Source organism: Acomys minous (assembly GCF_964271855.1).
Source record: "Acomys minous genome assembly, chromosome: 2".
NCBI lineage: Eukaryota > Metazoa > Chordata > Mammalia > Rodentia > Muridae > Acomys > Acomys minous.
Window position 1 is genome coordinate 30,859,809 of NC_140484.1, and position 27,228 is coordinate 30,887,036.

At 43.1% G+C, this 27,228-nt stretch overlaps 3 protein-coding genes across 7 annotated transcripts in view; 1 reads left to right on the forward strand and 2 right to left on the reverse strand.

Annotated features, from left to right (window-relative positions):
• Window positions 1-11,588, reverse strand: part of CDC37L1 (cell division cycle 37 like 1, HSP90 cochaperone) — a 33,888-nt gene extending 22,300 nt beyond the window's left edge. Inside the window, exons 1-3 of one of the 3 annotated variants that reach the window (XM_084769797.1) lie at window positions 11,267-11,586; window positions 6,933-7,214; window positions 215-305 (exon numbers count right to left, since the gene is read on the reverse strand). In XM_084769797.1, the coding sequence (XP_084625923.1) occupies window positions 215-305; window positions 6,933-7,214; window positions 11,267-11,398 (505 nt within the window). In that variant the 5' untranslated portion in view covers window positions 11,399-11,586. Of the gene's footprint in view, window positions 1-214; window positions 306-6,932; window positions 7,215-11,266 lie in introns of all 3 variants that reach the window. The other 2 variants (XM_084769796.1, XM_084769795.1) reach the window with 2 other exon arrangements.
• Window positions 11,589-11,636: 48 nt separating this feature from the next.
• Window positions 11,637-27,228, forward strand: part of SPATA6L (spermatogenesis associated 6 like) — a 52,351-nt gene continuing 36,759 nt past the window's right edge. Inside the window, exons 1-5 of one of the 3 annotated variants that reach the window (XM_084769774.1) lie at window positions 11,637-11,860; window positions 17,135-17,279; window positions 17,844-17,942; window positions 19,476-22,310; window positions 26,424-26,561. In XM_084769774.1, coding sequence (XP_084625900.1) covers window positions 22,272-22,310; window positions 26,424-26,561 — 177 coding nt within the window. In that variant the 5' untranslated portion in view covers window positions 11,637-11,860; window positions 17,135-17,279; window positions 17,844-17,942; window positions 19,476-22,271. Of the gene's footprint in view, window positions 11,861-17,134; window positions 17,280-17,843; window positions 17,943-17,974; window positions 22,311-26,423; window positions 26,562-27,228 lie in introns of those variants that run through there. The other 2 variants (XM_084769776.1, XM_084769775.1) reach the window with 2 other exon arrangements.
• Window positions 23,285-26,171, reverse strand: PLPP6 (phospholipid phosphatase 6). Its single transcript, XM_084769820.1, has one exon. It carries the CDS (start codon window positions 26,064-26,066, stop codon window positions 25,173-25,175), a length of 894 nt encoding a protein of 297 aa, XP_084625946.1. The 5' UTR covers window positions 26,067-26,171; the 3' UTR covers window positions 23,285-25,172.

Here is a 27,228-nt window from a genome sequence, read left to right on the forward strand (position 1 = left end):
CGGAGAGTGGCATTAACAAACTGTTCTGCTCTTCACACCCTGGTTTAAGGCACAAAGAAGGTCTGAGGCAGGCCTGACAACTGTGCCAGAAGCAAGAACAACAGTGGAGGTGGCCACATGTAGATTTTTTCGGACCTCATTTTATAGGGTCATTTTTATACACATTCCAATGATATCTAGCACAATCAAGAGGAAACTTATTTAATGGACTTACCAAAATGTCTGATTTTTTGCTCGTATCTCTGCATAAATGACTGTGATTTATCTTCATCTTCTGTTTTTCTTTTATCTTGATTAATAAAACTCTGGAAAAAGTTTAGTAATTAAAATCAGCATTCTAATTAAGCCTGTTCAGAGACTGGGCCTTAGCAACCGTTGCTACAGACGTGACGCTATAAGAACACAGCATAGCACTATGCCTCGTCTATCTGTTAAACTTGTCATTTAAACAACTCGAACATTCTCATGTGGTAGTCACATTAGTTTTGTTTAAAATTATACATTTATCTAGCAATCACACTGAGAAACAATTAAATGAGCCTTTTCACTAACCTGATTACCCTATCAAAGAAATATTCTTTTTTAAATCTTTTTTTATTAATTTATTCATATTACATCTCAATTGTTAGCCCTTCCCCTGTTTCCTCCCATTCTTCCCTCCCTCCCACTTCCCCCCTTCTCCCCTCCCCTATGTCTGTGATTGAGGGAGACCTCCTCCCCCTATATATGCTCTTAGAATATCAAGTCTCTTCTTGGTCACTTGCTATCCCTCCTCTGAGTGCCGCCAGGCCTCCTCCCCGTCGAGGGGACATGGTCAGAAAAGGGGCGCCAGAGTTCACGTGAAAGTCAGATCTCACTCTCCACTCAACGGTGGAGAATATCCTGTTCGTCGGCTAGGTCTTGGTAGGGGTTCGAAGTTTACTGCCTATATTCTCCTCGGCTGGTGCCTTAGTTTGAGGAGGACCCCCGGACCCAGATCTGCCTGTCACAAAGTTCTTCTTGTAGATTTCCAGGACCCTGTGGCTCCTACTATTTCCCCATTCTTCCATGCTACTCTCGCCTAAAGTCTCAATAGGATGTCCTCCCCTCTGAGAAATATTCTTTACATGTGTAATTTACATCTGGATCATTCATTCCCAATAATATTCATTTCCAAACTCTAGCCTAATCTTTGGGTTTCTTGATAGAAACAAACTCAGCAATCCAAGCACATAGAGTCAAAGATATTTACTATAAATTCTTTGGGAAGAGATTTTAAAAAATAAGCCTTGATTGCATTTCTAAACATTCTCTTTGAGAGGCTAAATAGTTTTTAATCCTTAAAAGGAAGTACAAACTTCTACTAAGGAAGAATTTACATTTGTTAATTAAGTCAGAAAAGAAGTTTCTCATCTAACTAGCAAAACTTGTGCAGTAGTTTTCCAGAGTATTCTGTGATACACTTATACACTTGTGTTATCACTGTTTCATTTTCAAAAATGAAAACATAAGCTAGCTCCCTGTCATCTTTTATTTCAAAATAAAAGCACCTTGTACTTTGTTTTGCTACTTAGATCTATACTGTCCTAGTCACAAATATACCTTAACATTTTCTACTAGCCCCATAGTAGTTCATAACCTAATATATTCAATATATTATCATTTAAACATGGAAGAAACACACACACAGACACACACACAAAATCAACAAAGTGCTTCACTTCTGGTGTTTTGGTATTGAGTAATGGAATCTGGTGTGTATTTTACACTTACAGCACATTTCAATGTGGTTTAACCACACTTTCAGCACTCAGTAGATCATGTGTCATTGTTACGGTAGCACATATACTAAAATTAGAACGACAGAGTTCATTAGCATGGCCCCTAAGCAAGGATAACATGCAAGATTATAAAGCATTTTATATTTACTTTACGTGTGTATTTTGCCTGCATGTATGTATACCATATGCATGCCTGGTGACCAGAAGGGTCAGAGAGCGCCAAACCCCCTGGGACTGAGTTACAGGATGGCTGTGAACTGACATATGGGTGCTAGGAACTGAACGTGGGTCCTCTGAAGAGCAGCCTGCGCTCTCCACTAATGAGACATTTGCTAGCCCTGATCTCCACTTCTCAAACAGTGGATAATCACGTTAAGCAAATTAAGACAGTCTTGAAAAGCTAAGTATCTCAGTTTCTCTCATTTGTGGACATTGCAGTTTATACAGATACATAAAATCATGTATGTATACATGGCATAGAAATAAGAGCTAAACTGTCTAAGAGAAAAAAGAGAACATAACACAGGGAGGGATAAAGGGAGAAACGAGAGGGTACAGGAATGGACATGGCTGAAGTCTATTGTATACTTGTATATACTTATGAGACTCAAGGTTATAGGTAATGAGTATATGCTAATAAAGGAAGAAAAAGGCTCATGTGCTAGTAGTCATTGAGCTGGACATCTCAGATTTAAACTATTTTAATTCATAAGTTCTCATAAAAAACCAATGTACAATTTTGAGTAAATGACCTTACAAATCCCAAAGAAAATTACTGAATTTCACCGACCTAAGTTATTACAGAACAAAGATACAGATTAAAATGTCATGTTTTAAGTTTCAAATCCCCTATCCTGACAGTGCATGGATTATACAAGTATACCTATTGGTAAAAACTTACCTATAAGGTTACATGCCTATCAAAGGAAGATATGAACAGCTGACGTGGAACATGGAGCTCCTATTTCCTTCCCATACATAGAAAGTTTCCTTATTAAAATTTAAGCTTTAGGGGTAGGAGAGATGGCCGAGTGGGATTAAGAACACTTGCTGCTCTTCCAGAGTTTGGTTCTTAGCACACACATCAAACAGCTCACAACTGCCTATAACTCCAGCTCCAAGAAATCCAACATCCTATTCTGGCCTCCACTGGAGTCAATGCACATGTGGCTTACATTCACACAAACATACACATATACACATAGTTTTTTAAAATTAAACTTTAAAAATGTTTAAATTTCCTCCCAAGCGATATGTCCATGGGTTAGTCAAAGAAAATGATGACATCAAAAGGTCTCACTGCTCTATATTCTCTTCAAGGTGCAGTAACATCATCTCTGTTTCAGACTCAGAAAAGACTAAAATAATATACAAAATCTACCTTTGTCATGAAAATAAAACTTGTAGCTTCTGTGAACTGTTTTCCTTAGCCATTTTGACAAAATGGAGAGTAAGCAAGCGAGAGAGTGCATCAAAATATTTATACCTATCTATACATTCAGACTTGTTTCTCCAAAGTAATGCCTTAATATAGGCTACTATTCGTGTACACTTAATTACTCAAGCTTTATTGTATTAAAAATATTCGTTCATAAGTGATTTTCACCTTTCCCCCCTTTGCACGCACTCTGTTATCAATCTTGAGAAACTCTAATTTCCAAATAGAAAAATATATAAACTCAGCGGCTGGCCTCAACCCAGAGAGCGGCCTGCCGTGGCTGGGAACTGAATGCATGTGGCACAATGCCCTCCTGATTACGAGTTTGCAGTGAGGCAGAGGTACACGGCAAGACCCAATCTCAAGCCTGAGCATGGCACCACATGTCTTTTTTGGGGAGAAGCAGAGGCTGGGCTAGACCGCAGGTTCCAGTCTAGCCAGGGCTACACAATGAGATCCCATCTAAAAATCAAAGGAAGACAAAACACAACAAAACAGATTCTGTCTTTTAAAAAGTACAACAAAAACTATTAATTTGGCAGCACTGTACTATTTAAGAGACTTTACTATCTAGACTATTCATTTTAAAGGTCTGCTTTAATGTTTAATACTAATACTTATATAAGAAAGTCAAGATTGGCACCTAAAACAAGGATGTCTAATTCTTTCACTTATTCAATATGGTGCTCAATGACTTACAGCAATAAGACAAGAGAAGAAAAGACAAGAGCAGGAAAAAAGTAAGTGTGTTCTTACTCGTAAATGATATAATTCTACCAGTCAGAAACCCTAGAATACACCAGGAAAATCTTTATCTGATATACACTTTCAGCAAAGTGATAAGCTACAAGCCAAAATATAAATATCAGTAGTTTATAAACTAATAACATGCTGATAAATAAATAAAAGGAAAAAAAATCACACAACTGCCTTAAATAGACAAAAAGACTCTGGAATAAACCTAACACCACCAAGGAAGTGAAAAACATTTATGATAAAAACCCTAAACACTGAGGAAAGAAATCAAAAATAGAAAATGGAAAGATCTATATTGATGGACTACAAAATCTAATATTGTGAAAATGATTATCATACCAAAAGCATTACTGATTCAATGCAATATCCATCAAAACACCAGTGTTTCTTCACAGAAACCAGAGAAAAAAAGAATTCAACTGGAAGCACCAAGACCACAGATGGCCCAAACAATGCTGATCTAACAGGTAAAGCTAGAGATATTGCTGAACTTGACTTCAATTGTGTGCAACAGAGCCACACCAACAAGTTATGTCAAACAAATTATGTATCAGAGAAAAGGCAGCTTCTTCAAGCCGTAGTGGCCAAACTGGGTATAAATCCATACGTAGAAGAATCTAGATCCCCATCTCTCATCCAAATGCATCAACATTCTTAATGCAAGACCTGAAACTGATATATTACTAAAGGAAAAAATACAGAAAACACTTCAAGATAACAGAATAGGCAAAGACTCCAAACAGGTCTCCAGTCGCAAGAAAAAACACCAGCAACTAACCAAAGAAGCTTTATAAAAAGTTTCTACATACCAAAACCAAACAAAAAGATAGCCTACAAAATGAGATAAAAATCTGTGTTAGCTGTACCCTAGAGGTCTAATACCTATTTTAAGACTAAAATGTTCTACTACATTTACTTGTTTATTTTGCATGAGCACAGATGTGTATGCTGTGTGAGTGCGCATGTGTGAACATACCACAGAATGTGTGTGGTGGCCAGAAGACAATTTGCAAGTGTCTCTCCCTTCACCGAGTGTGTCCTAAGGATCAAACTCAGGTCATTAGTCTTGGTGGCATGCATATTTAGCTGCTGAACCATTTCACTGACCCAAATATCTTTTACTATAGTACACAACCAAAATAACTAAACCATAATAAATCAAGCAACCCAATCAATAAATGGGCTACCGAAATTAGCAGACAAATCTCAAAAGATAAAATACAAAAGGCCAATATCTATATGAAAAAATGTTTGACATTACCAGCCTTCAAGAAATACACATTAAAACTACACTGAGATTCCACCTCACCACAATCAGAATAGCAGTCATCACAAAAACAAGTAACAACAAATGCTGACAAGGTCGCAGACAAAGGGAAACACTTATACACTAGCAAGAATGTGGGAAGGATTGTAAGCTATGCCCGGCTAGCTCAGTCAGTAGAGCATGAGATTCTTAATCTCAGGGTTGTGGGTTCAAGCCGCACGTTGGGCGCCACTTGTTGGCTCTGTTTCTTAACAATTAAACTTTATACACCCAACTAGCTTATACAAGAAGGAAAAAAGGTTAAAGGGGAAAAAGAGTGAACCTTCCAGTATCTGTTCCACGGGACAGGTCTCTAGGTGTCTCTGGCCTGCGCACAGGTCCGGTCTGTTCGCTGCTCTTCTTCCCAATCCACGTGCGCTCAGGCCAGTCTGAACCTGCTGCTCCTCTCTCCTTTCCGCCTGCCTGTCTCTCACCTGCAAGGGGTGGTCTCCGCCTCCCATTGAGGGTCGATTGGAAACACAATAATCCAGGTGCAGTCCCTCGGTCCCCTTCCTGAATTCCAAGCCCAGGATGGCTCCACCCGGTCTATCTCAAGGTTAATCTCAGGGAGTATCCGTGGTGTGTCCAAGGACAAAGCCCACCAAGATTGCTTTCACCTGTGACAAAGCTTACAATCCTTCCCACACAAGAATGCAAGAGAGCCCAGCTACTATGTAAGTTAATATGTAGGTGTCTCAAGAAATTAAAACTAGATCTACCTTATGGCCCAGCTATGATACTCTTGGATCATACCAGAAAGACTGCCAGTTTACATATCAGAGATACTTACACATCAAAATTGGCTGCAGCATTATTTTATTAGCTAGGCCAATAGCTAAGTCTAACATGGATGCCCAACAGATGAATGAATAAATTGTGGGATTAAATATACACCAGCACACACACACACACACACACACACACACACACACACACACACACGAATATAACACACAGTAATTTATAGCTACAAAAAAAGAATGATGTTATGTGATTTTTCAGGAAAATTATTTGCATCTGGATATAATCATAGTCCCTGTATGGGCCCTATATTTTCTATAGATGCATGAAAGTACAGACAAGATGAAAATGTGTAAAACTATCCATGGGCACGAAGGCAACTAACAGGAAGGGGAATGGGTGAGAAAAGGGAGAACGGTAAGAGTACAGGAACTGGACATCTCAAAGCACACTGGATACTCACATGAAAACACCATTACATAAGCCAGCATAATAAAATTTAAATTAAAAACAAAGACTATCACCTGAGTTTACTAAACCCATGCTGGTAAACTGAGGAATGATTTTATTTACAAATTCTGTAACTAAGTGTGTTACAAAGCCAACAGGAAGCTGACAGCATAGCAACACCAGGAAGTACTCAACCCTCAGCTGCAGCACCCAGGCCCATGCTATCTTATCACTTTTTAGGACATTACTTGACATACCCTTCCCAGCTCCCCTATGTGCTGAAGGAAGAAAGCCTTGGAGATGTTCGCTGTTTAAGAGGACCCTGATGCTTTGCAACAGTTACTTACAGAAGCTTCTGGTTTTCTTTTGTTTTTATCTGCGGTGCTGGGAATGGAGCCCAGGGCCTCTTGTATGCTCTCCCTCTGAGCCATATGCCCAGCCCCCTTTTCTTCTTTCTTTATGGTCCAACAAAAGATCATACCTTATTAAAAACATCCTTGCTAATGGCATCCATGTTCCAGAGACACATCCTCTCTCTTTGGACCAGAGCCTCCTCTTTCTGTCGCCACTCTTCTTCCCGCTGCCTCAGTTCTGACGCTGCAGTCTGTGCTTTGGCATGTTCCTGATCCAAGGACTCAGAGTTATGCAGTGCTAAGCTGCCAAGTTTCTGCTGGGCTTCAGCAAGATTCCATTTACACGCCACAGAGCTCTTCACAAATTCTTTCTGCTTTTGGCAAGCCAGCTCAATCCCATGGCTATACATCTAAATGAAAAATAACATCAGTATTAGTAAGAAATGGGGGCGGTGGCAGCACTGATACAGTTCGTTGTTTTCCAACTCAAAGGAGCTCTGTATGGCTTTCTGGTGCACAGCATATCTGTATTCTTTGTCTACAATTGCAGTTTACATTCATCAATTAGACTCTGAGCTTCTTTGTTCATCTACGCCCCTCCCCTGACAACTGACAACACAAAGGCTGGCAACTGTCGGTGACTTGCACACAGCTGGCCCACAACACGCATCAGATGTGCAGGCTCCAGAATCCTGCACCAGAAGAAGGAAAGCAAGGAAGTAAAGTCCAGTCCCTCCATCATGGCTCCTTCTCCTCAGAAACAGACCTTTATAGCTTTAACCTGCAAGTGCTTCCTGCCGTGAGCACCCTTTATTTCAGAGCAATCATGTACTGGCTTCCAGTTTCTTCTGTGTTATCACAATCTGTGGTGATGTGAGTTCTTAACAGAGAATTATATTATAAATGGTTATATCACACAGGTATACTATAACCGGAACAGTGAAGATTCAATTGAGAAGTGCCAATTGCTTTATCCTGGTGAGTCTGCTCTACTGAGGAATGATTACTTTTAATATTTGCATAATTACTTATATAAATGCAATGGATGCTTAATTCTTTATATTCCTTGTCCCCAAAATCAACATTTGACAGCACTTTTTTTTTTCGTGGTTAAAAGTAAAATTTCATTCTACTCACTGAGAATCATTGTTCACGATCTGTTCCCATACCTGTATCAGTGTTCAAGCCTTTGTAATTTTATATCTCAACTGTACAAATACAATCCCATTTTTTTGGTCTATGTTAGCCATTCTCTATTAGAGTGATCCTTTAATAAAAGTGCGCGCGCGCGCATGTGTTGTGTATGTTAGTGCATGCATACACATGCTTTGTAAGGAAGGAGTTAGAATTTAGTAACTGTTAGATGAATAAACTAATCTTTACTTCTTGAACAAATTGTTCTGAGGCAGGTAGTAAACATGACCCTCCTCTCTGAGTTTTCAGGCACATTCAAGATTTCTCCTGGGCTGTATCTGGACACTTGCTCTCCTGTTTCCTTAGCCATTGTGTGGATTTAAAGCCCAGATTATCACCATGTCTCTAACTAAAGAACTAAAACATTTATTTTTACTTCTTGATACACTAGAAAAATTATGAGCTGGAGAGTTGGCTCGGTGGTTAAGAGCACTTGCTGCGTTTGCAGAGGACCTGGGTTCTTGTTCCAGCAATGACATGGTGACTCACAATCCTCTCTAACTCTAGGGCATCCAACACCCTCTTCTGACCTTGACAGGCATCAGGATGTACACACACACACACACACACACACACACACACACACACACACACACATGCAAGCAAAACACTCATACACATAAAATAATGAAACAGTTAAAAAAAAGTTATACGACAACTACACTTTAAAACTGAGCCAGAAAAAGGAGGAAAATAAAGCTGAAAAACTTAATCTGTAAAAGACAAACTTATACCAATAAAAGGAATCATGAATAAATGGAGGTACCTTGCACTTTCTAATTATATAGAAGCAAATATTTCTCAAACCAAACCAACTACAAGAATTATTTATGTTTAAATTATTCTCCATAGACTACTATATACCATTTGGTCATACTAACATGCATACCAACTGCATACCAACATGCACTGAAATGACTAAGTATAATATTGGGCCATTTAAATAATAAAAAAAAGCAACACAAAGAAGTGAACTCATGTTAGGCAAGTACTCCCTGCTGAGCTACATCCTGAGCCCAGATCAGGTCTTATGTTATCTGTGCTCATAGAAAAGTTTAGAAGGACATAATCTTAATGAACAAAAACTGCAAAGCAACTGTTACTATTACAGCCTACTTGTGCAACTTTTCACCACAAGTTCTTAAACAGCAAGCCAGACAGGGCTCTACCACTGAGGGCAAAGTGGACATGGGCCCCGCCCCTAGCCAAGAAGTGATTTGCAATTGATACCTGCTAGAAAGGGAAAAATCACTTTTCTTCAATGGAATGTCTCTGGGTACCATCAACCATACTCTAGGGCAGGCCTTATGCTGAGCAGTAGTTGGCCAATGAACTCCATGGGTTTTGTTTTTGGTTTTTTGGGGGACTTATTTCATCTTAGCATTTTAAAACTATTTCACTTTTATTTATTTACTTAGTCTTAGTGGTCCTTTGTTTATTTTGATTTTCATTTGGGTAGTTTTTTGTTTTTGTTTTTTTAAGAAAGAGAACATAAAGTTGGGTGGATTGAGAGTATCTTGGAGAAGTCGGGGGAGTGGAAAAACATAATACAAATATATTGTATGAAAAGATTTTTAAAAGAAATTTACATTCTCAAATAGGACCTCCAAATTCTGGTTTGCCTTTCACACACTACCTGCTATGGTGAGTTAGTTCCATCTCTCACATTTGGTAAAATTTAAGCCGGTAATTTAAGATGGATTTTAGAAGGCTGTGGATTGATTAAACATTTTATTCTTTTAAAATATTCTAACCTTCAAATTTAAGTCTTATAGTTAACAACACATACAAGTAGGCTTGTAATAATTATATGTCCTTAGAAGTAATGACTTTGCAAATTTTATCACCATTTAAAGGCCTTCTCATCCAAATAAAATTTTATAGTATTTCTCAAATAGGCAGTACAGGAGTAGGCTGGAAAAAACACTGGACTAGGAATGCTGAGTTCCAGTGGGGAGTCTGCCACTGTCTAACTGGATGACCTCGAGGGAATCTCTCCTAATGAAGGAAATAAAAGCCTCTTTGTTTTTAAAGCCCCATCACCTAAACTGATGCACAGGTAAAATAAATATAGTTTTAAAATATTGACTCTCTTAGGTTACTTCTTTGATTCAACCACAGTGCAATGAAATTCTTGAGACAAATTCTCCCTCTCCACACCTGTTTTAATGGACGCCGACAATTGTGCATTTTTTCTCCTTCTGTGGTTCTATGTATACACAGATGACACTAGTGAGCCATAATTAGTAGGTGACCACTGGCCAATCAGCTCTCATTTTCCCTCACTTTCTCTCTGACTAGACAGCCTGTGGTTATGAAACCGCATACTGTGTGTGGGCCCAATTAACTCAGCTGGCTGACACAACACCATGATCCGACCCTTGCCAGCAGAGAATTCAAACTGGTCATCTTTATTTTTTTAAAAACCTGCTATTAATTCTGTTACAATGTTGTACCACAGTTTGCAAAAACGCCTAGAAATCAGACATCTACAACCCATCTCCGTGAAAAGATTAGTGTTTCCGCCTGTGCTCTTGAAATCTAGTTCAAAACACATGCAGATGAGAAGTCAGGACAAGGCGATGTGCACAAAAGCACTCCCAGAAAAAAAACCAGAGATTGTATTATCACACTGGGCAGTTTCTGAGGCAGGAAAGCAGGGTTGAAAAAAGGGGTAGAAGTCTGAGAGAAAACCAATTTTGTGGCTGTATGTTTTCACTGAAGACTGGCCCGGAATGAAACTGTGAATACAGTATGATTGCGCGAAACGGAGGTGTGTGCCAGCGTCAAAAGCGAAAAGCTTACAGAATTTGCTGAGATGTCAGCCTGGGAGAAGGCACGTGAGATGTTTATGTCAGGACTCGGTGTACTATTAGAGAAGTACAATCACTCGCTGTTCCTATCAACTGTGCACAAACTAGCTGGAGCTTGTAAGGAAGGCTCGGAGGACAGCACGCACGAGAGGACAAAGGGTCAACGCTATCCAGCCTGCGCTGCCCCCAAATCCCCGCGCTGATAAACAGAGCCGGAGGAGGACCCGCTTGCAAAGGTGACGGGGCAATCAGTCGAGGTGAAGGGACAAGAGTGTGGGTGGACGAGGAGGTCAGTAGTGCGCGCGTGGCCACCTCCCCTCTCGCTCAAGATGCCACCAGAGCTGTGGCTTGCCATCAGGCTCCCCCGCGATGCCCGCGGACATTTCCCATACCCCGCCCCCTTCGGTCCCCCCCTCCTCCTCCCCGCCCCCCTGCAGAACGCAGGCCGCTCTCACCTGGGCACCGCCGTCCGGGAATAGAGGATAGTGGGAAGAAGACGGGGAAACGTCCAAGTCGCTCTCCTCCTCGGTCTCCCCGCCAGTCCTCGGGAAGCTCCAGGGGCCCGGCGGCGGCCACGGCTGCTCCATGTCCCGCTGGGGAGGGCAGGACAACCGCCACTGCCAACGGCCCTGGCGTGAGTGGAACCTGCTGGGCGGAGCCAGCTACCCCGCAGGCCACGGTCGTTACCCAGAATCCTTCAGCCGCCGGCAAAGCAGACGCACGCCCCGAAGCAGGCCTGGGCCGTGCCGCCGGCGGACTGCGGAAGAAGTGGCCGGCCCTGGCGTCATTTCCGGTAGGCGTGACGTGGGGCGTGGTCGCTTCTGAGCGGAGCGGGGGGGAAAGTCTGGAGATAAAGTCCAGGGAGGAATAGGGCACTCTCTGGCATGGATCCCGGCGGGTAAAGGGTGTGCTGACTTGCTCCTCCTCTTTTTCAAAACTGCACCTCTTTGGTGTACAGCGGTGTAAATCGGCGTCGGATCGGAGCGTTTTAGGAAGGAGAGCCAACTTTAACTTCAGTTGTCCGCGACCAGGCAGTTTTGCAAACCTTGGTACGGCGGGAGGAGGACACTAAAAATAAAACTTTGGAGCAAACACGTTTGTGAAGACATATCGGAAGGTTTCCTGACTTTCGTATCTTGTAGAATCCTGGAGACCCGTGAGCTCGCTGTCCCTTTTCTTCTTTGAGACAAAAATGTACCCTAGTAGCCGGAGAACACATCTTAAGAGAAAGACCCAGGGACTGGGAATGTACCTCTACCGTAGAGTGCTTGCCTAGCACACGCAAGGCCCTGACTTCAATTCCCAGGACCAGGGAGAGAGAAAGCAAGACATCTTGGCTCTGGGGAGTCTAACTTCAGAACCTGCGTGCTTAACAATCAGGCCTGTTGTTGTCTACTCATAATCAGATAAGACACCAGAACATCGATCTTTCAGCCTTTGATTGGCAATTATGTGTTGGGGGGTGCGGGGGAGGTTCTCAGGAGTAGGTCGGAGGACCACATCAGTTACTATCAGTACATCAGTTCTATCCTTCTTCACCGTATTCCCTTGAGTCAAGGTCTCTTACTGAGCTTGGAGAACTCTAGACTGGCACCAAGCAAGCCCCACGGGCCTCCTGTCTCAATCCTTTTACAGAGAGTGAGGGTTACAGGTGAAGGCTTTTAAGTGATTGTTTGGGTTTGTTTGTTGTGGGTGGTGGTGGTGGTAGTTGTTTTCCGAGACAGGGTTTCTCTTTAGTCTTGGCTGACCTGGATTCAAGTTGTGGAGCAGGCTGTCCTCGATTTCACAGAGATCCGCCTGCCTCTGCTCCCAGAGTGCTGGGATAACAGGCATGGGCCACCATGCCGGCCTGATGGTTGGGGATTTGAACTAAGGGCACTGCCAGCTCGCTTACCCACTGAGCCATCTGCCTTAGCCCTGCTTGGCAAACTCTAAAGGTTGGTTAATCCTACTACTTGACCAATACATGAGAAAACTGCAGCTAGAAATGCTTTGTGACATTTAGGGAAGATGAATGACCTGGGAGGTTATGTGCTTCAGTTTTGCTCTTTCATGGCCAGGAAAATATCAACAGTATTTTTACATCAGTATCTAAGGAGTTATCTACAAAGATGTTTTAGGGTGGTTTAAAAAAAAAAAGCTAAAAATAAAGAGGAGCAAAGGAAGAGTAGATCTAAGTGTGCTGACAGGAAACTATCTCTGACGTGAACTAGGCATGGTGGTGCATGCCTGTAATCTGGGAAAGGCTGAGGCATGGGGGATCATCAGGCTCACCACCACCCTGGGGTACATAGTTAAGGAAATGGAGTTGCAGAATTAGATTATGTAGAGTAAGAATTTATATGTTTTGTTAAAAAGGCAACGTGTGTGTATGTATGTATGTATGTATATATGAAGTGTATGTAAAATTCTTATAAGATATAGAAGAAATTTAATGACGACCTTGGTGGTTAGGCACAGATGGAAGGTTCTTAGGCTCACACTTGCACTGTTTAGCCTTCTTGTATGGTGCCGATGCAAGATTTTCCTACAAGCATATAACTTTATAATCGTAAATACAAGTTGAAAAGCAGTTCACTCAACCCCTGTTGAGGTCAGGTGTAAAATGTCAAGGCGGAAATGTAACAGGCTGGAGAAAATGAAAACACTTTTCCCCCTCATTATTTATTTGAAACCACAAAGTGCTTTGAGTGGTGCCTGGCAAGGAAACCTGCTCTCTGTCCATGCAGAGGTCACTGTAGATCTAAGATGCTCTCCTCAACTTCCTTCTCTTTCAGTTGACCTCTAATTTTAGAACTCCTCAGATTGGGGGAGGATCTTGTCAATTATTATAGCTTTAAATAACATCTGGTTATTGACAGATCCCAAGTTGCAACCTAAGCCTTGACCTTAACCCTGGTGCTTCACCCTCATACTGTTTATCTGCAGTTTGGGCATCACTGTTAAAATGTGTTATGCACATTTAAAATTCAACGTATCCAAATAGGAGCTATTTTCTTGGAATTTAAACATTCCCTTCTCCCCAAAAAGGAAGGACGTTCTAAGACTCAGAAATCTACAAGATTCACAAGCCCAGGCTCCCAAACATATAAAAGTAGTAAACGCTGGAGAAGGCCACCTATCCCCTCTCAGAGGTCAAACATCACTCATGTAGGGAGAAGAGACTTCTCTTGGTTCAGGGTTTCAGAGGCAACAGGTCATCACGTTGAACCAGCACATGGTGGTGGGGGCATGAAGCTGCTACACCTTACATCTTGGCAGATTAGGGAGCATATGGCTTGGACTGGAACCAGAGGCACACGTAACCTTCAGGGTCCACTCCCAGAGACCCATTTCTCTCTTAGGTAGGCTATATGTTCCAAAGGTTCCACAGCCTTCCAAGTCAGTGAAGTCAATGGATATTTCAGATATTCAAATTAGCCTCTTATGGGAACATTGTTAAAGTTATCTTTAGAATATTGTGTTTGTTTCTCAGTTTCTTAATCTGGCCCAAATAAGTAAGATTCTATTATATTATTTTTAACAAGCTGCACAGCACAACAGCTGAGCAATTTTACTCTAATCTTAACCCTCTAGTCTAACTTGGCTTCCTTCCAGCATACATTCCAGAGATACTTGTAGTTTGTGGCTTTCCTTGCTAAGTTCTCTCTCCTCATCTGTCCTGTGTCTCTGCCCTTTACTGAATCCCCTACTTTCTCTTCTCACTCTGCCCCCCCCCCCCCATGGCTGGCAGGAAGTCTGGCCCCATTCTCTCCCATGATCAGCTATTGGCTGTAAACTGCTTTATTGGCCTATCATAGGGACAATTGGAGAGCAGTGTTTATACAACATTGAGACAGGAGGTTCTCAGAACAAGGATTGCAAGCAGATATGGGGGGGGGGAGGTTTACCAAAATCAGCATTTGAATTACACAGTAGCCTTATGCCAACAGAATATTATTTCATACCATGAATGATGATAAGGTGAATATAATAGTATGAAAAGCCTCACTGTGAACCACTGCTGACTTCAGGGCATAAATCTTGTGCCTAGGCACAGTTATTGTTATTGTTATTATTTTTTTATTTTGTTATTATTATTATTATTATTATTATTATTATTATTATTATTTGTGTGTGTGTGTGTGTGTGTGTGTGTGTGTGTGTGAATACCAAGCTGTTCAAGGGTTAAGGTTAAAGGTGAAATGAGTTCTCTCCTTCCACCTGTACAGGGATAGGTTCCATTGATTGAACTCAGGTTGCTAGGTTCATGTGGCAAGTGCCTTGACCTACAGAGTCATCTCCTTACCCCTAAATACTTAAAAAATCATAATAAAACAAGCTTTGGAACTTCATCGTACTATTCTTATGTTGGAAAATAAAATTTGTTACAAATTGACTTATGTTGTAATTTGCCTACTAATCAGCAGGATGATTTTTTGGAAAAAAGAAAAGAAAAGAAAAGAAATGACTTTCCAACTACAGAGGTTATAGTAAAAATTCCCAGCCACTGTCCCCAAGGAAGGCTTTGTGTGTTATCCTTATCAATGTTGAGCCCACGGATGCCAGTGAGTCCAGCTCAAGACAGACTGTAGCAGTAGTCTGGCTCACACATGCGAACTCAGTTACATAAAGTAGATCCATGTATAGACTCAGATCCCAAATGGCTCCAACATTGTTAAAAGTGTTTTGGTTTTAATTTGCTCTTTCCTTGGAAGCATTCCCAAAACTGGGGAAAATGCTGGAGAACTGATTTTTGTTGCTGTTTGTTTGGTTTGGTTTTTGAGACAAGGTCTCTCTTACAGCTCTTGTTGAGAACTATATATTTTTAAGAAACACTCAAATTGCCAATTTCTGTTTATCATTGAGATTACTGTTGTTGGTTTGTTTGTAGACAGGGTTTCTCTGTGTAACCTTGGCTGTCCTGGAGCTGCCTTCGAACTCAGAGATCTGCATCTGCCTCTGTCTCCCAAATGCTGAGATGCTAGGCTTGTGCCACTACCTCCTGGCTTGAGACCACTGCTTTTGTTGTTGTTTTCTTTTTTGTTGTTGTTGTTTTCATCCAAACAAAATTTATTTTCCAGCACTTAAAATTGTTGTCTCTAATCAAATGTAATATGCATCTCTAAACAAAGTTAATGTTTGTCCCACATAGACACAAAGGCTTTATCACATCTACCAGAATTAATGAATGGGTATTATATAATGTCCAATCATAGCCAATGTTTCCTGGAGTTCTCAAATACTGTTTGAGGTTTGTTGAAGTCAAGGTGCAAAAGTGGCCCACCTGTAATATCTGGTTCTTGACATTTTAAAGATCTATACCAGTTACTGCCAACCCTTCCTTTGTTCTAACAATGCCATTGACTGTTTCAGCTGCTGTGTAGACGGCTCTACGTCCTGTATCTGATTGATAGAATGGCGTCTTTGCGGCACCATTAACGTGCTCATCTGGCCGTGTAGCTCAGTGATGGAGTACTTGCCTACTATGCGCAAGGCCTTAGGTTCTACCCTTTACACTGTTAAAAAAAAACAAACAAACAGCAAAGCAAAATAAAAGCATGTTTATCTCTCACATCTCCTTTAAGAGCAGTTAAGTGTAGAGCAGCATTGCACACCCAAACAGACTTTGATGATGGAAACGCTCTCTTTGCATGGCCTAGTGTAATAGTCACTAGCCACATGTGGCTGCTGAGCACTGGGAATGGCCCTGGTGCAAGCGAGAAGCTAAACTTTATTTTGCTTTAGCTAACTTAGCTATGTGTTGCCAACTCTAGTAGACAGTGCGGCAGCAGCAGTCGATTCAACTTCAAGCCAATTTACTCAGTCAAAATGCTTCAGCTAGATCTATCATGTGAATCATACGGGCGGGTGTGTAGTGGTAACGTGGTGATGTCATTAGAGCTGTTCGCTAGGTCCATATAGGTGGTACCAGCTGCTCCTTCTTGGGTAGTAACCCAAAGGATGCAATTTTTGGAGTTTTTAAGACGTAAACTTTATTTTAACTTTGCTAAAACCAAGGGGAAAAGCCGGGTACAGTTCATTTATTTATTTGTAGTAAAAGAAAGGTACAGTTTCTTCTTGACATATCTCGGACTGGGAGAAGCCTGAGTCGTTAATGAACATTTTAAAGAAAGATTTGGGAAAAAGATGGATACAAGATAAAGGGTTTTGGGGTTTTTTTTTCTTTCTTTCTTTCTTTCTTTCTTTCTTTCTTTCTTTCCTATTTTAAGTCTGGCTTTGTGCACAAAAACAAAACAAAATTAGTGTTCTGGAAATGCATTGTTGCTGAGATAATACAGCTTGTCTCATGATGCGCTCTCTCTCTCTCCGTCTCTCTCCAGGTATTGCTCATAAGTACTGATAGCAGCTCACTTTGGAAGCCCAGTCTTCCTGTGTTATGCATGCTTACCAGAGGATAATTCACTGGCATGGAAGACTGTGGGGCCTAACAAATCAGCCCACAGAATGCAGACATAAAGAAATGGGGTAGGAAAGTACTTTAAAGGGGTTTCGATCATTTATTATGGCAGATAGCTGTCTTCAGAGGGATGTAGCTCTAATAAGAAAGTATAGCTCTGATGGAGAGGAGAAGGCCTCCCTCCTAACAGGCACTCTGTTAGACAGCCCAGGTGCCCGCCCCCCTTCACATCCTGTACACAGGGAACTAACTGGCTGCTGGAGAGCTCCTGAGCTCAGCAGAGGTCCTATAACAAGACCAACTCTGAAGAAAGCAACAGGCTTTCTTCTGGAACAACACAAGTCTAAATATGCAAGAAAGGCTGCCTCCTATTTCAGGGGATTGGACTCCTGAAACAGCCGGGCACCTTGTCCTGGAAGTAAAAGTGGCAGACGCATACGCATGGGTGTTTTGTGACACATAATACATAGGCTGTGGTTGCAACCATTGAAGAAGCAAAGGCTCTTGCTCTTTCCTATGTTTTAGGCTTCTCTTATCTGTTCTGGTTTTTGTTTTTATATAATTCTAACTTCTTTTCTTTTCTTTCTTTCTTTCTTTCTTTCTTTCTTTTTTTTTTTTTTTTTTTGACTCAGAAATGGAAGTTGTTGGGGGAAATTGCATTTACCAGCACCTAAGTGTTAAATGAAAACCAAGACTCCCTTCAACCACTCTATCTGAAGCTCTTTCCAAAGGTATACCTTAAAAAGAGTCTCTAGTGATCCACTCCCAGCCCCGAGAACACTCTAAGCATAATTATACATATTGTATTTTCATTTTCTTTGAAATGGATGTGTGGTAGATGGTTTTTTGTTTGTTTGTTTTTGTTTTTGTTTTTTTGGACCATGATTTTTCTTCTTTGAGATCATTCACTGTTAGAACTCACAACTCTGCTTCATTCTCTGTTCATGCTATTTAATAGCCACCAGCTTTATTATGACTCTACTTAATGAACGTTTGTTTGATCCCTTTTTTTTACATCTTAATAATGCACCATATGGCTTCATGGTTTTTTGTTTTTTTGTTTTTTTGTTTTTTTCTGAGACAGGGGTTCTCTGTGTTAATAGCCCTAGGTTTCCAGAACTCACTTTGTAGATCAGGCTGGCCTCAAACTCACCTGGCTATGGTTTCCTTGTTAAAGTATATCCACAGGATAAATTCCTAGCAGCAGAAATGCTGAGCCAAATTAAAAATTCTAATAGACATTATCAAAGCACTTTCTAGAGATGTCATATATTGTAAGCAGAATAGTGGTGCCCAGAGACGTCTGTATTCTAGTCATGGAGACTGAAATTAATGCTATTTTACATGATAAAAGGAATATTAAGGTTTCAGGTGAAGATGAGGTTGTTAACCAGCAAACCTTAAGATAGGGGAATTATCTTGGATCTTCTGAGTGGCCCCAATGTGGCCACAAAGGCCCTTAAAAAAAGATTATCTTTATTTTAGGTGTATATATGTGTATGTGTGTGGGTCTCCGCACATGAATGCAGGTGCCAGCAGAGGCCAGAGATATCAGATCCTCTAGAGACTGACTTACAGTCATCTTCAAGTCATTCAGCATCGGTGGTAGGAGCCAAACTTGGGTCCTCAGCAAGAGCAGGAAGTACTTTGAAACCTCGCTTCAGCTCAATCACAAAGATCATAAAAGATTGAGAATTGAGTCAAAGCAAAGGCGGCATGAGCAAGACTTGACATGACAGTGCCAGTTTTGAAGAAGGAGGAAGGGAACTCTGAGCCAAAAAGGACCAGCGACTGGAAATGCAAGAGAACTAAAATGTGCCAGGGGCACAGCCTTCCTGCCACCTGCATTTTTGCCCAATAAGATACAAGTTAGACTGTTGATTCACAAAAACTTGAAGATGATTTTCTTTTTTAAATATTCTAGAGCTCATTCCGTAGACCAGGCTGGCCTGGAACTCAGAGAAATCCACCTGCCTCTGCCTCCCTAATGCTGGGATTAAAAGTGTAGGCCACCACGCCCAGGCCCGAGAATACAGAAATGTGTTATAGTAGCCATAGAATTCTCATCCATCATATTTATTTCCATTCCCACCAATATGTTTACTCACACTCGTTTTTCCATTAAAAAATTAGTCATTCATTGTTTTAGGTTAGAAGGAGCATCTGGATCATAAGGATGTGATTGTCACGTTCTTATTCCTCGTTAACTTACTCTCTGGAAATTCCCATTTGGGGAATGCTTTTGTTTTCTTTTCCGTGGCCAGGATGTGAACAGGATGGACGGCGTGTCATTCCTGCAATGCCGAGGCCGTCAGCTGCACTGCAGAGGTACTCAGGGAATAGAAACCACTCACTGGGATCTGTTTATTGCCACAAAGGTGTACTGCCTTAAGGTTTCTATTGTTGCAATAAAACACCGTGAGCACAGTCAACGCGGAGGAAAGTGTCTATTTCATCTTCCAACTCTCGGGTCACATTTCATCACTGAGGCTGGTCACAGCAAGAACTCAGCCAGAGTTCTTGTGGAGGCAGAACTGAAGCAGAAGCCATGGAGGGACACTGCTAGCTGGTTTGCTCAGGGATGGCACCACTCCCTGTGGGATAGGCTCTTTCACATCAGTTGTTAACCAAAACAGTACCCCCGCAGGCTTGCTAACATTAGGCCAGTCTTATGAAGGCCCTGTTCTCAATTAAAAGCCCTTCCCAGGTATGACTAGGTTTGTGTCAAATTATAAACATCCAATCCAGCATAGTACCTACAGTCCTTCTACTTGACTTGGTGACAATCCAATCCTTGAATGGCTTTGTTTGGTCTCCAAGAGATGACCACAGCACTGATTAAGTGGTTTGCAATTTGGGCTTGAGACATTATGTACGTAGCAACTTCCACATTTCTGTGGCCTCTGAGAGTCTGAGATGACCACTGTCGGGGTGGAGGGGGTGGGGGTGGGGGTAGGAATAATCCCCAAAAGCTAAAAGAGAGACCTAGGTAGCATGTGTAAATGTGTGCATATGTTACTCAGTGCTTACAGTGAGTCACCTAGATAAAAGGCCACGAGTTAAACAAAGCGTTCTAAAAATACTGCTTGGTCAGGTCAGGGAGAGAAAACACAGACAAAAGGAGTCGCTAGACAGCTGAAGGGAAACCAGAACTCAAGGCTCTGCTATCCTGCTGAAGTGAGTCCAGTGTCATCAAGAGTTAGAGAGGACAGTCTAACATCAAGAGGCGGAGAGGCTCAGAAACAGAGCATGTGATTCTAGGGGCCAGTAACGTCTCCTCTGTGTTGTGGAGGCAGGGAGGTGGTCAGCCCCTGCACTTAGATATGAGTGTTGTAATGAATTACGTAGCCTTCAGGGAAAGGCTGTTTGGGAGAAAAGCCTGAAGCTGTAAAATACAGATAACATCTTCCTCAAAGAGTGAGTGTGGAAATGAAATGATCGCACGCAACATGCCCAGGCCTTTGTAGAGCTGCAGTAAGAATGGATTCCTTCCTTCCATTCTATCTCTAGAAACTTAACTCTGTGTTAGTATGACCATGGGTGAGATCCGTGTGAAGATCATCACAGGTCTTGGCCAGTTGGCTGTTGTGACATTATCTGCACTCTCGCCATCCAGGGAGCTGGGCACCCATCTGTATATGTCTGTGTACACAGAGCACTAGGAACTGGGAGGAGATGCAACACTGTGTTCTTTTTCACACTGAGGTTTCCTTTACAGAGAAATGAACTATACCTACCAAGGAGACTATTTTCAGTAGCATCTTTTTAGGGACATCTCCCTGTAGGATTTCTGACTACAGAGAGCCTGGATGTAAAGTATTGCTAATAAATTACAAGGTAATTTTTTAAATTCTATTTTGATGAGGCAGGGGGTCTCATGTAGTCCTGGCTGACCTCAAACTCATTAGATATCCCAGGCTATTTTGAATTTCTGATTCTCTTGCCTCTACCTTCCCAGTGCTAAGAGGAATCAAAGGCAGATTGATATAGTTCTAACGAATACTAGGCAAACACTACTAACTGAAAACCACATGGCCCAGCCCTAATTTTCAAAGACTATTTATCTTTGTTTTTGTTTTGTTTTGTTTTTGTTTTTGAGACGTTGCCCTTCCAGGAAATTTTGGATCCGCTATAAACAGCCACATTCTCCTGTTTTAAATATCACATATAATGGGAAATTGCCATTTCTCTTGCCAGTTAAGAACTCTTCCTCAGCCTGCCTCTTGGTGTACAGTGTAGCTGCTGTTTTGGCAAATACAATAACCACCGCCCCTGGGAGATGGTGCAATTCAATGCTTGCCTTAAACTAGTGGGAAAGTCTAAACAGTGGTGTAGTGATGAGGAGCTGGCAGTTTGGTTCCTAGACCTGAGTAAGTCTCTTGAGAAATGACCTATTTGTAGTTAGTTCACTATTCAATTTCTTATTGACTGTGAGCATGCTTCCTGGGGCAAAGAAGAGACAAGACATTTAATAAGCAAAGGCATCACTTAGGGAACAGGAATAGAAATGGTCACAGGAATCCCAATGTCTGGGGTACCACAGCCACTAAAAATGATTACACAACAGTTATGATCTCATTCCACTTTGGGGATAGAAACTGTTAAACTTTTGGGCACAATTACTGAGGCCAGAGAGCGTCCTGGGAAAATCAGGGGGAAAAAAAAATCCCATAGCATCTGCGGACAGGTTCCCAGGTCCTTGAGACAGTCACAGGACCACGCCTCTACCAGGGAGGGGCTGAGGAGACCTCAGCACCAGTGGAGCATAAGTGCGCCTGCGCTTTGGCCTCTAGTGTTCCAGGGGGAGAAGGTTGAGCGTTTGAGTGTCCATGGCAACCCGATGCTTCCGCCTTCTGGAAGCTTACACTCCCGAGCTTGAAGTGAGATACTGGCCCCAGTGGGAGGGACCTGGGCGGAGGGGACTGATGGGGGAACAAAACAGTGGGAGTGGGTCAGGGAAGCTTCTGGAAAACACTTCCCTGGTTGTAAACTAAGAAATAATTGGCTCAAGGCTCTGCACAAAAGGATCTTTGGGGGTGCTTTGGCCCACACAGGGAAGGATGCCTTTGGAGGTGGTGGTGGAGCTCCAAATCCGGGAGGTAAGACACCTGCGAGCCTGCCTCGTTAACCCTAAGTCCTCTTCTGCTTCCTTCGCACACATCGCTTTTGGGACACAGTGTCCTTTTGTCCATAAGGCTGCGTATTTGTCTCCCTTGGACCTCTTAGCCTTTAATTCAGTTCAGTCTGTCCCGTCTTTGATTTTTCTTTCCAAAACCAACATGTTTCTTGGCTTCTTTAAAACAATCCTGATTTAAGTTCAAGCAGGACTTTTAAAGATAAAGACTTTGTGAAAGGATTTTAATTTTTAAAGTAACCAAAGAATACGTAATTTTTGTTGTTGCTGCTGCTGTTTTTCCGAGACAGGGTTTCCCTGTGTCACCCTGGCTGTCTTGGACTGGCTTTGTAGACCAGGCTGGCCTCAAACTCAGAGATCTGCCTGCCTCTGCCTCCCAAGTGCTGGGATTAAAGGCGTGTGACACCACCACCCTGCTAGAATATATAATTTTTAAAGCTCTACTTTTGACAATGTTCCACCTCTAGGAATCAAAGCTGTTTACCTTAGCTTTGGGTTGCTAATTTCAACAGGGTCATCAGTGCAGCAGTAAACACCTTGTAATCATTCCCCAACTCCTAAAACGAGGTGCAGGGGTGCAGTGGCTCCACTGTTCTATTTGGGAATCACTTGTTCCTTTTTGTTCCCTGCTTCCATTCTCCCACTTATAAGGACACGACTGGCCTCCCAGTTTTAAGGGGCGTAGGCCATAGTTACAAGTGGGATGCTAACAGGACACTGTATGGAAATTCAGCTAGATGCCACACGGTCAGCAGGCTCTAAGGTGTTGCTGAGCATGCAGCCATGAAAAGAAAGCCAAAGGGTCCTGGGCTTGGCTACATTCTGCTGACAGTTGCCAGTTATGTGGTATCAATTTCAAGTGCTCAGGAAGAGGAAGAACTCCCTAAGAAGCCATGTGATCTCTCTTACAGCGAGGCAGAAATAAGATCTCGTCTCATGTCATTGAACATTAGCGGTTAATTTATTTAGATTCTTTTTTTAAAGGCATCCTTCACAGTGTACAAGTAATTAACAAAGACATTAGTATTTTTCTGCGCTAGAGAATTTAGGATTATTCATGAAGTGGGGTAAAGTGATCTGATCTATACTTTTAAAAGCTAGTGAACTCAGGCCCCAGCAAACGAAATGTGGAATTCCAGAGGTCTAACAGAAAACTAGGAGACAGGCCTTTAGTTATCAGACTTGGGGACACTGCAAGAGCAAACGCTGCCACTCTCAAACGTCTGGCCTGAATGTGATAGTTAAAAGTGACCTCTGAAAATAATGCACGCAGACCACCCAGAACCTCACAGCTTGGCAGATCTACTACGCAAAGAGGTAGTCAGTGTTGAGGGTGTTGTGGGAATGCGAAGATTGATTTATTAAAGGAGCTGCTCTGTTGGTGTGCCTGACCCCCACTCTCAAAGGCCCTGCTTCCTCCCAGTGAGACCCTGCCATCCTCCACAGCCCTGTCCATCCACACCCCACAGTCCTTTCTATTTATGAACGCCGGAACAATTGGCCATTAAGATTATCCGATGGCACCATGTCCACGGGTGACTTAAGAGACTTTCTTTCCAGACATGGGAGCACTTAGAGATTTATAGCACTACCTTCTTTGGACAGACACTAATCAGAGTCTACCGCATTATTTGGTCATCTTTGGTCTTACGATAGGGGGCGGGGCACCATGAATGAACAGCTCTCAATGTAAACAGAAATTTAGGAGTTTCTACCTGGTGCTCATGTAGGGCAACAGGCTCTCCTGAAGAATTTCAAGTTAAGTACTGTTACCTAAAATGTGCTTGATACAGCAAAGTGGAATTGACATGAAAATAATAGCATACAATCATCCTTGCGGTGCACACAGGAAAGCTATGCAGGAGCCCTGAAGAGAATCACATGGCTTTTTCTTTTCTTTTTTTCTTTCACTTAATAGAGGACCATTTGCTCTACTCAGCAGAGATGATGAGGGACAGGGCTTCATCTCCTGCCATCGGCCATTGATGCCTGTGGTCTGCCTACTTCCAGCTTCTAAGTTCCCCTGACCACGCCCCCTCCCACCCCAACCCCCTCGACCCGGGGCTCAGCTTCTTGGCCCCCTGCTATGCACTGCTACTGGTTGCCAACAGAATTAGGAAATGAAACCGTAGTCTCATACTTACATTTCTGTGGAAACCTTAGACAAGCCCAACTTTTGAATATGTCTTCTTCAACATCTTGGCTTGTTCTATGAGTGCTAAAAGACACTATTAATAAGGAGCAGTGGAAAGTAACTATCTCAAGACCTTTTGCTCTTCTTACTACCTAATCCACAAAGGTGGGAGAGCTTAAGGAATCAGGATAAGGATAAAGCTCCAGTTATGACAATAGATGTTCAGAGAGTAAGCTGGAAAAGTGTCTTTAAACTTTAAAAATACTGCTTTAAAAACTACCGCAGGAAAGGGCTGGGGACAGCACATGGTTTATCTGAAAGCTCATGTCTCTTAAATTTCAATTTACAAGTGATAACATTAGTTTTTTGGGGGGGATTACTAATTAACATTATTCTTTCATCTGTAAATAAATAGCAATCACATAATCAGCCAGCTTGATTTCTCCGCAAGCTGTCTTGGGGATAAGCGGCTGCTGAATATATATACACATTAGACTTTCTTTCTCTAGTATGGCTGTGTTCAGAATAGGCAGCACTTGCTCCGGCCTAGGAACATGTCAAGATAGCGGGATCCCAGAATTCCCAAAGGTGCCTGAAATGTCTGAAGAGCAACTGGAGGGCTCCGGGGTAGGTTGGAATCCTCGAAGGTGGAAACCCTCAGACCTTCTGGTGCCAACAATCAGTGAGATGGTGTCACTGTTGACTCCACAGTATAAAAAGAAGCGGGACAGTGTGGGGTGACAGCCAGCAATAATCCACAATGCTGTACTGCATGTAGCCCAGAAAAAAGCCAAAAGCCACATCGGTGACGTTGTGCCGCCCAAGCATGATCCTGGAGAGACCTAAGACGAAGGCCCACAGCACCACCAACACCCTCAGTGGAATAGCCAGCACCAGGTGGTTCAGGATGAACCGCGACACCAGGGCGGCCCTCGTGGCATGGCCCGAGGGAAAGGAGTACTTGTCCACCGACAGGGTGAAAAACATGTCCATCTGATTGTGCGCTGGTCGGCGCCTGCGGACCAGCCCTTTAATGACAGCCACCAGCAGCAGGTCCAACAGCAAGGCGAAGATCAGGTTCATCAGCACTTCGCGCCCGGCCCAGCTGTCGCTCCTAAGCAGGCAGTAGAGGGTGCCCAGCAGCCAGGGGATGCCGTGCCCCGAGATCTCGAGCAGCTTCATCAGGGGCCGCACGCTGCCCCAGGCCGAGCTCTCCCCGGCACACACCCCCAGCTTCTTGGACAGCCACAGGTCGATGGCCAGCAGGGAGCGCAGGGCGATGCCCAGGAAGGACGGGTTCAGGTTCATGCGGTCGTCCTCGGGCGGCGGGGCCGGGGTTGCTGGCGCGGGGGCCGCGGCAGTCAGCGGGAAGGAGCCGCGCCGGTGCACCGGGCTGTCGGACGCGCGCAGCCGGGCGCAGGCAGGATCGGCGCCCGCACGGCCGCATAGCAGGGACTGGAACTCGAACCTGCCGCTGCCGCCGCCGCCTCCGCCTCCGCCGCCGCCGTGAGCAGGGCTGCCCGGGACGCTGCTCCCGCCGGAGGCGCCCAGCGGCCGTCCCTCGAGGGTCCTCCGGGGGCTCGGCATCACGGCGGGCGGCCGGTCCCGGGGACCCGGCTAGACCGGAGAGAGGCTTCCCGGCCCGGCAGCCTCTTCCGCTTCCGCACTGCCATCTCCCTCCCCCCCACCCCCACCCCCGAGGGCGGGCCGAGGAGCTGCTGAGCGCGATTGTGACACCTGGCGGAGACGTGGGAGGGAATCGGGATATCCTGTTTGAGGAGAGGTGGGAGGATGCTGAGGCTGGGAGTAGAGGCTGAAGGGTGAAGTGATGGGGTCATTTCAGAGCTGTGGGAGGTTTGGAGAAAGATAGTCCGGTTGCATAAAAACAAACCCTGACTGTCTCCTTTTTTTCTTTTCTTTCTTTTTTTTTTTTTTTTTTTTAAGATTTCTTGCCCAGGAGTGTTCTTGCGGGACAAGGAAGGTGTGTACCTTGGAGTCTACCTCCTGAACCAGTACCTGGAGACAGGCTGCTTTTCATCTGTGTTCCCTATTGTGATTCAGCAGAGCATGATTTTTCAAAAGGTGATCTTGACTTCTCAGTGGGTTTTGCTGTCTGAAGTCATTTTAATAGTTATAATAAAGAATAGAGGTTTTGTACACTTTTTTAAAATCCTTTTTTTAAAAAAAAGTGACCCTAAGGCAATTCAACACAGTGTAAAAGTACAAGAGGCTTTGAGGCAAAGAAACACAGTTTGGAAGACTTGCTTTTGCTCTGCACGCCCGAGCCAAATTCTGTCAATCGAGTGCTAAATACCCTGGTGGATGCTTTCTATTCCTGGAACTCCCCGTGGCATGTTCTAACTGGAGCAGAGAGCGTTTCTGAATGTTCTTGGAGGTGTTAGAGACAGTTGCATCATATTTATGAAAGGGGCTATTAATAAACTGCAGATCTTAGGAAAAACTTTCCTAAACCCAGAAAAATAATCTAAAACCGTAAGCAAATTAGTTAAACCTGGTCGTTGAAGTCCTGTAACTCAACAAGAAAGTTGTTCATACTTTCTGAAGTCATGTGTTACAAAGCAGTAGCAGCAAGGGCTAGATTTCATTCAAATGAATGCAACTATGATTTAAAAAAATAGCAAAAACGCTGGCCAGGGTTTCCACCACAGTACACTGCAGACCGTTCATTACTCTGTAATCACCAACAACACCCTAAGGTTCTGGTTTTGGATTTGGAGATGAGATTGCC

What these genes read in the sequence shown, in the direction of transcription:
- PLPP6 (XM_084769820.1), bottom strand. Translation starts at nt 26,066, where the DNA reads ATGCCGAGCCCCCGGAGGACCCTCGAGGGACGGCCGCTGGGCGCCTCC.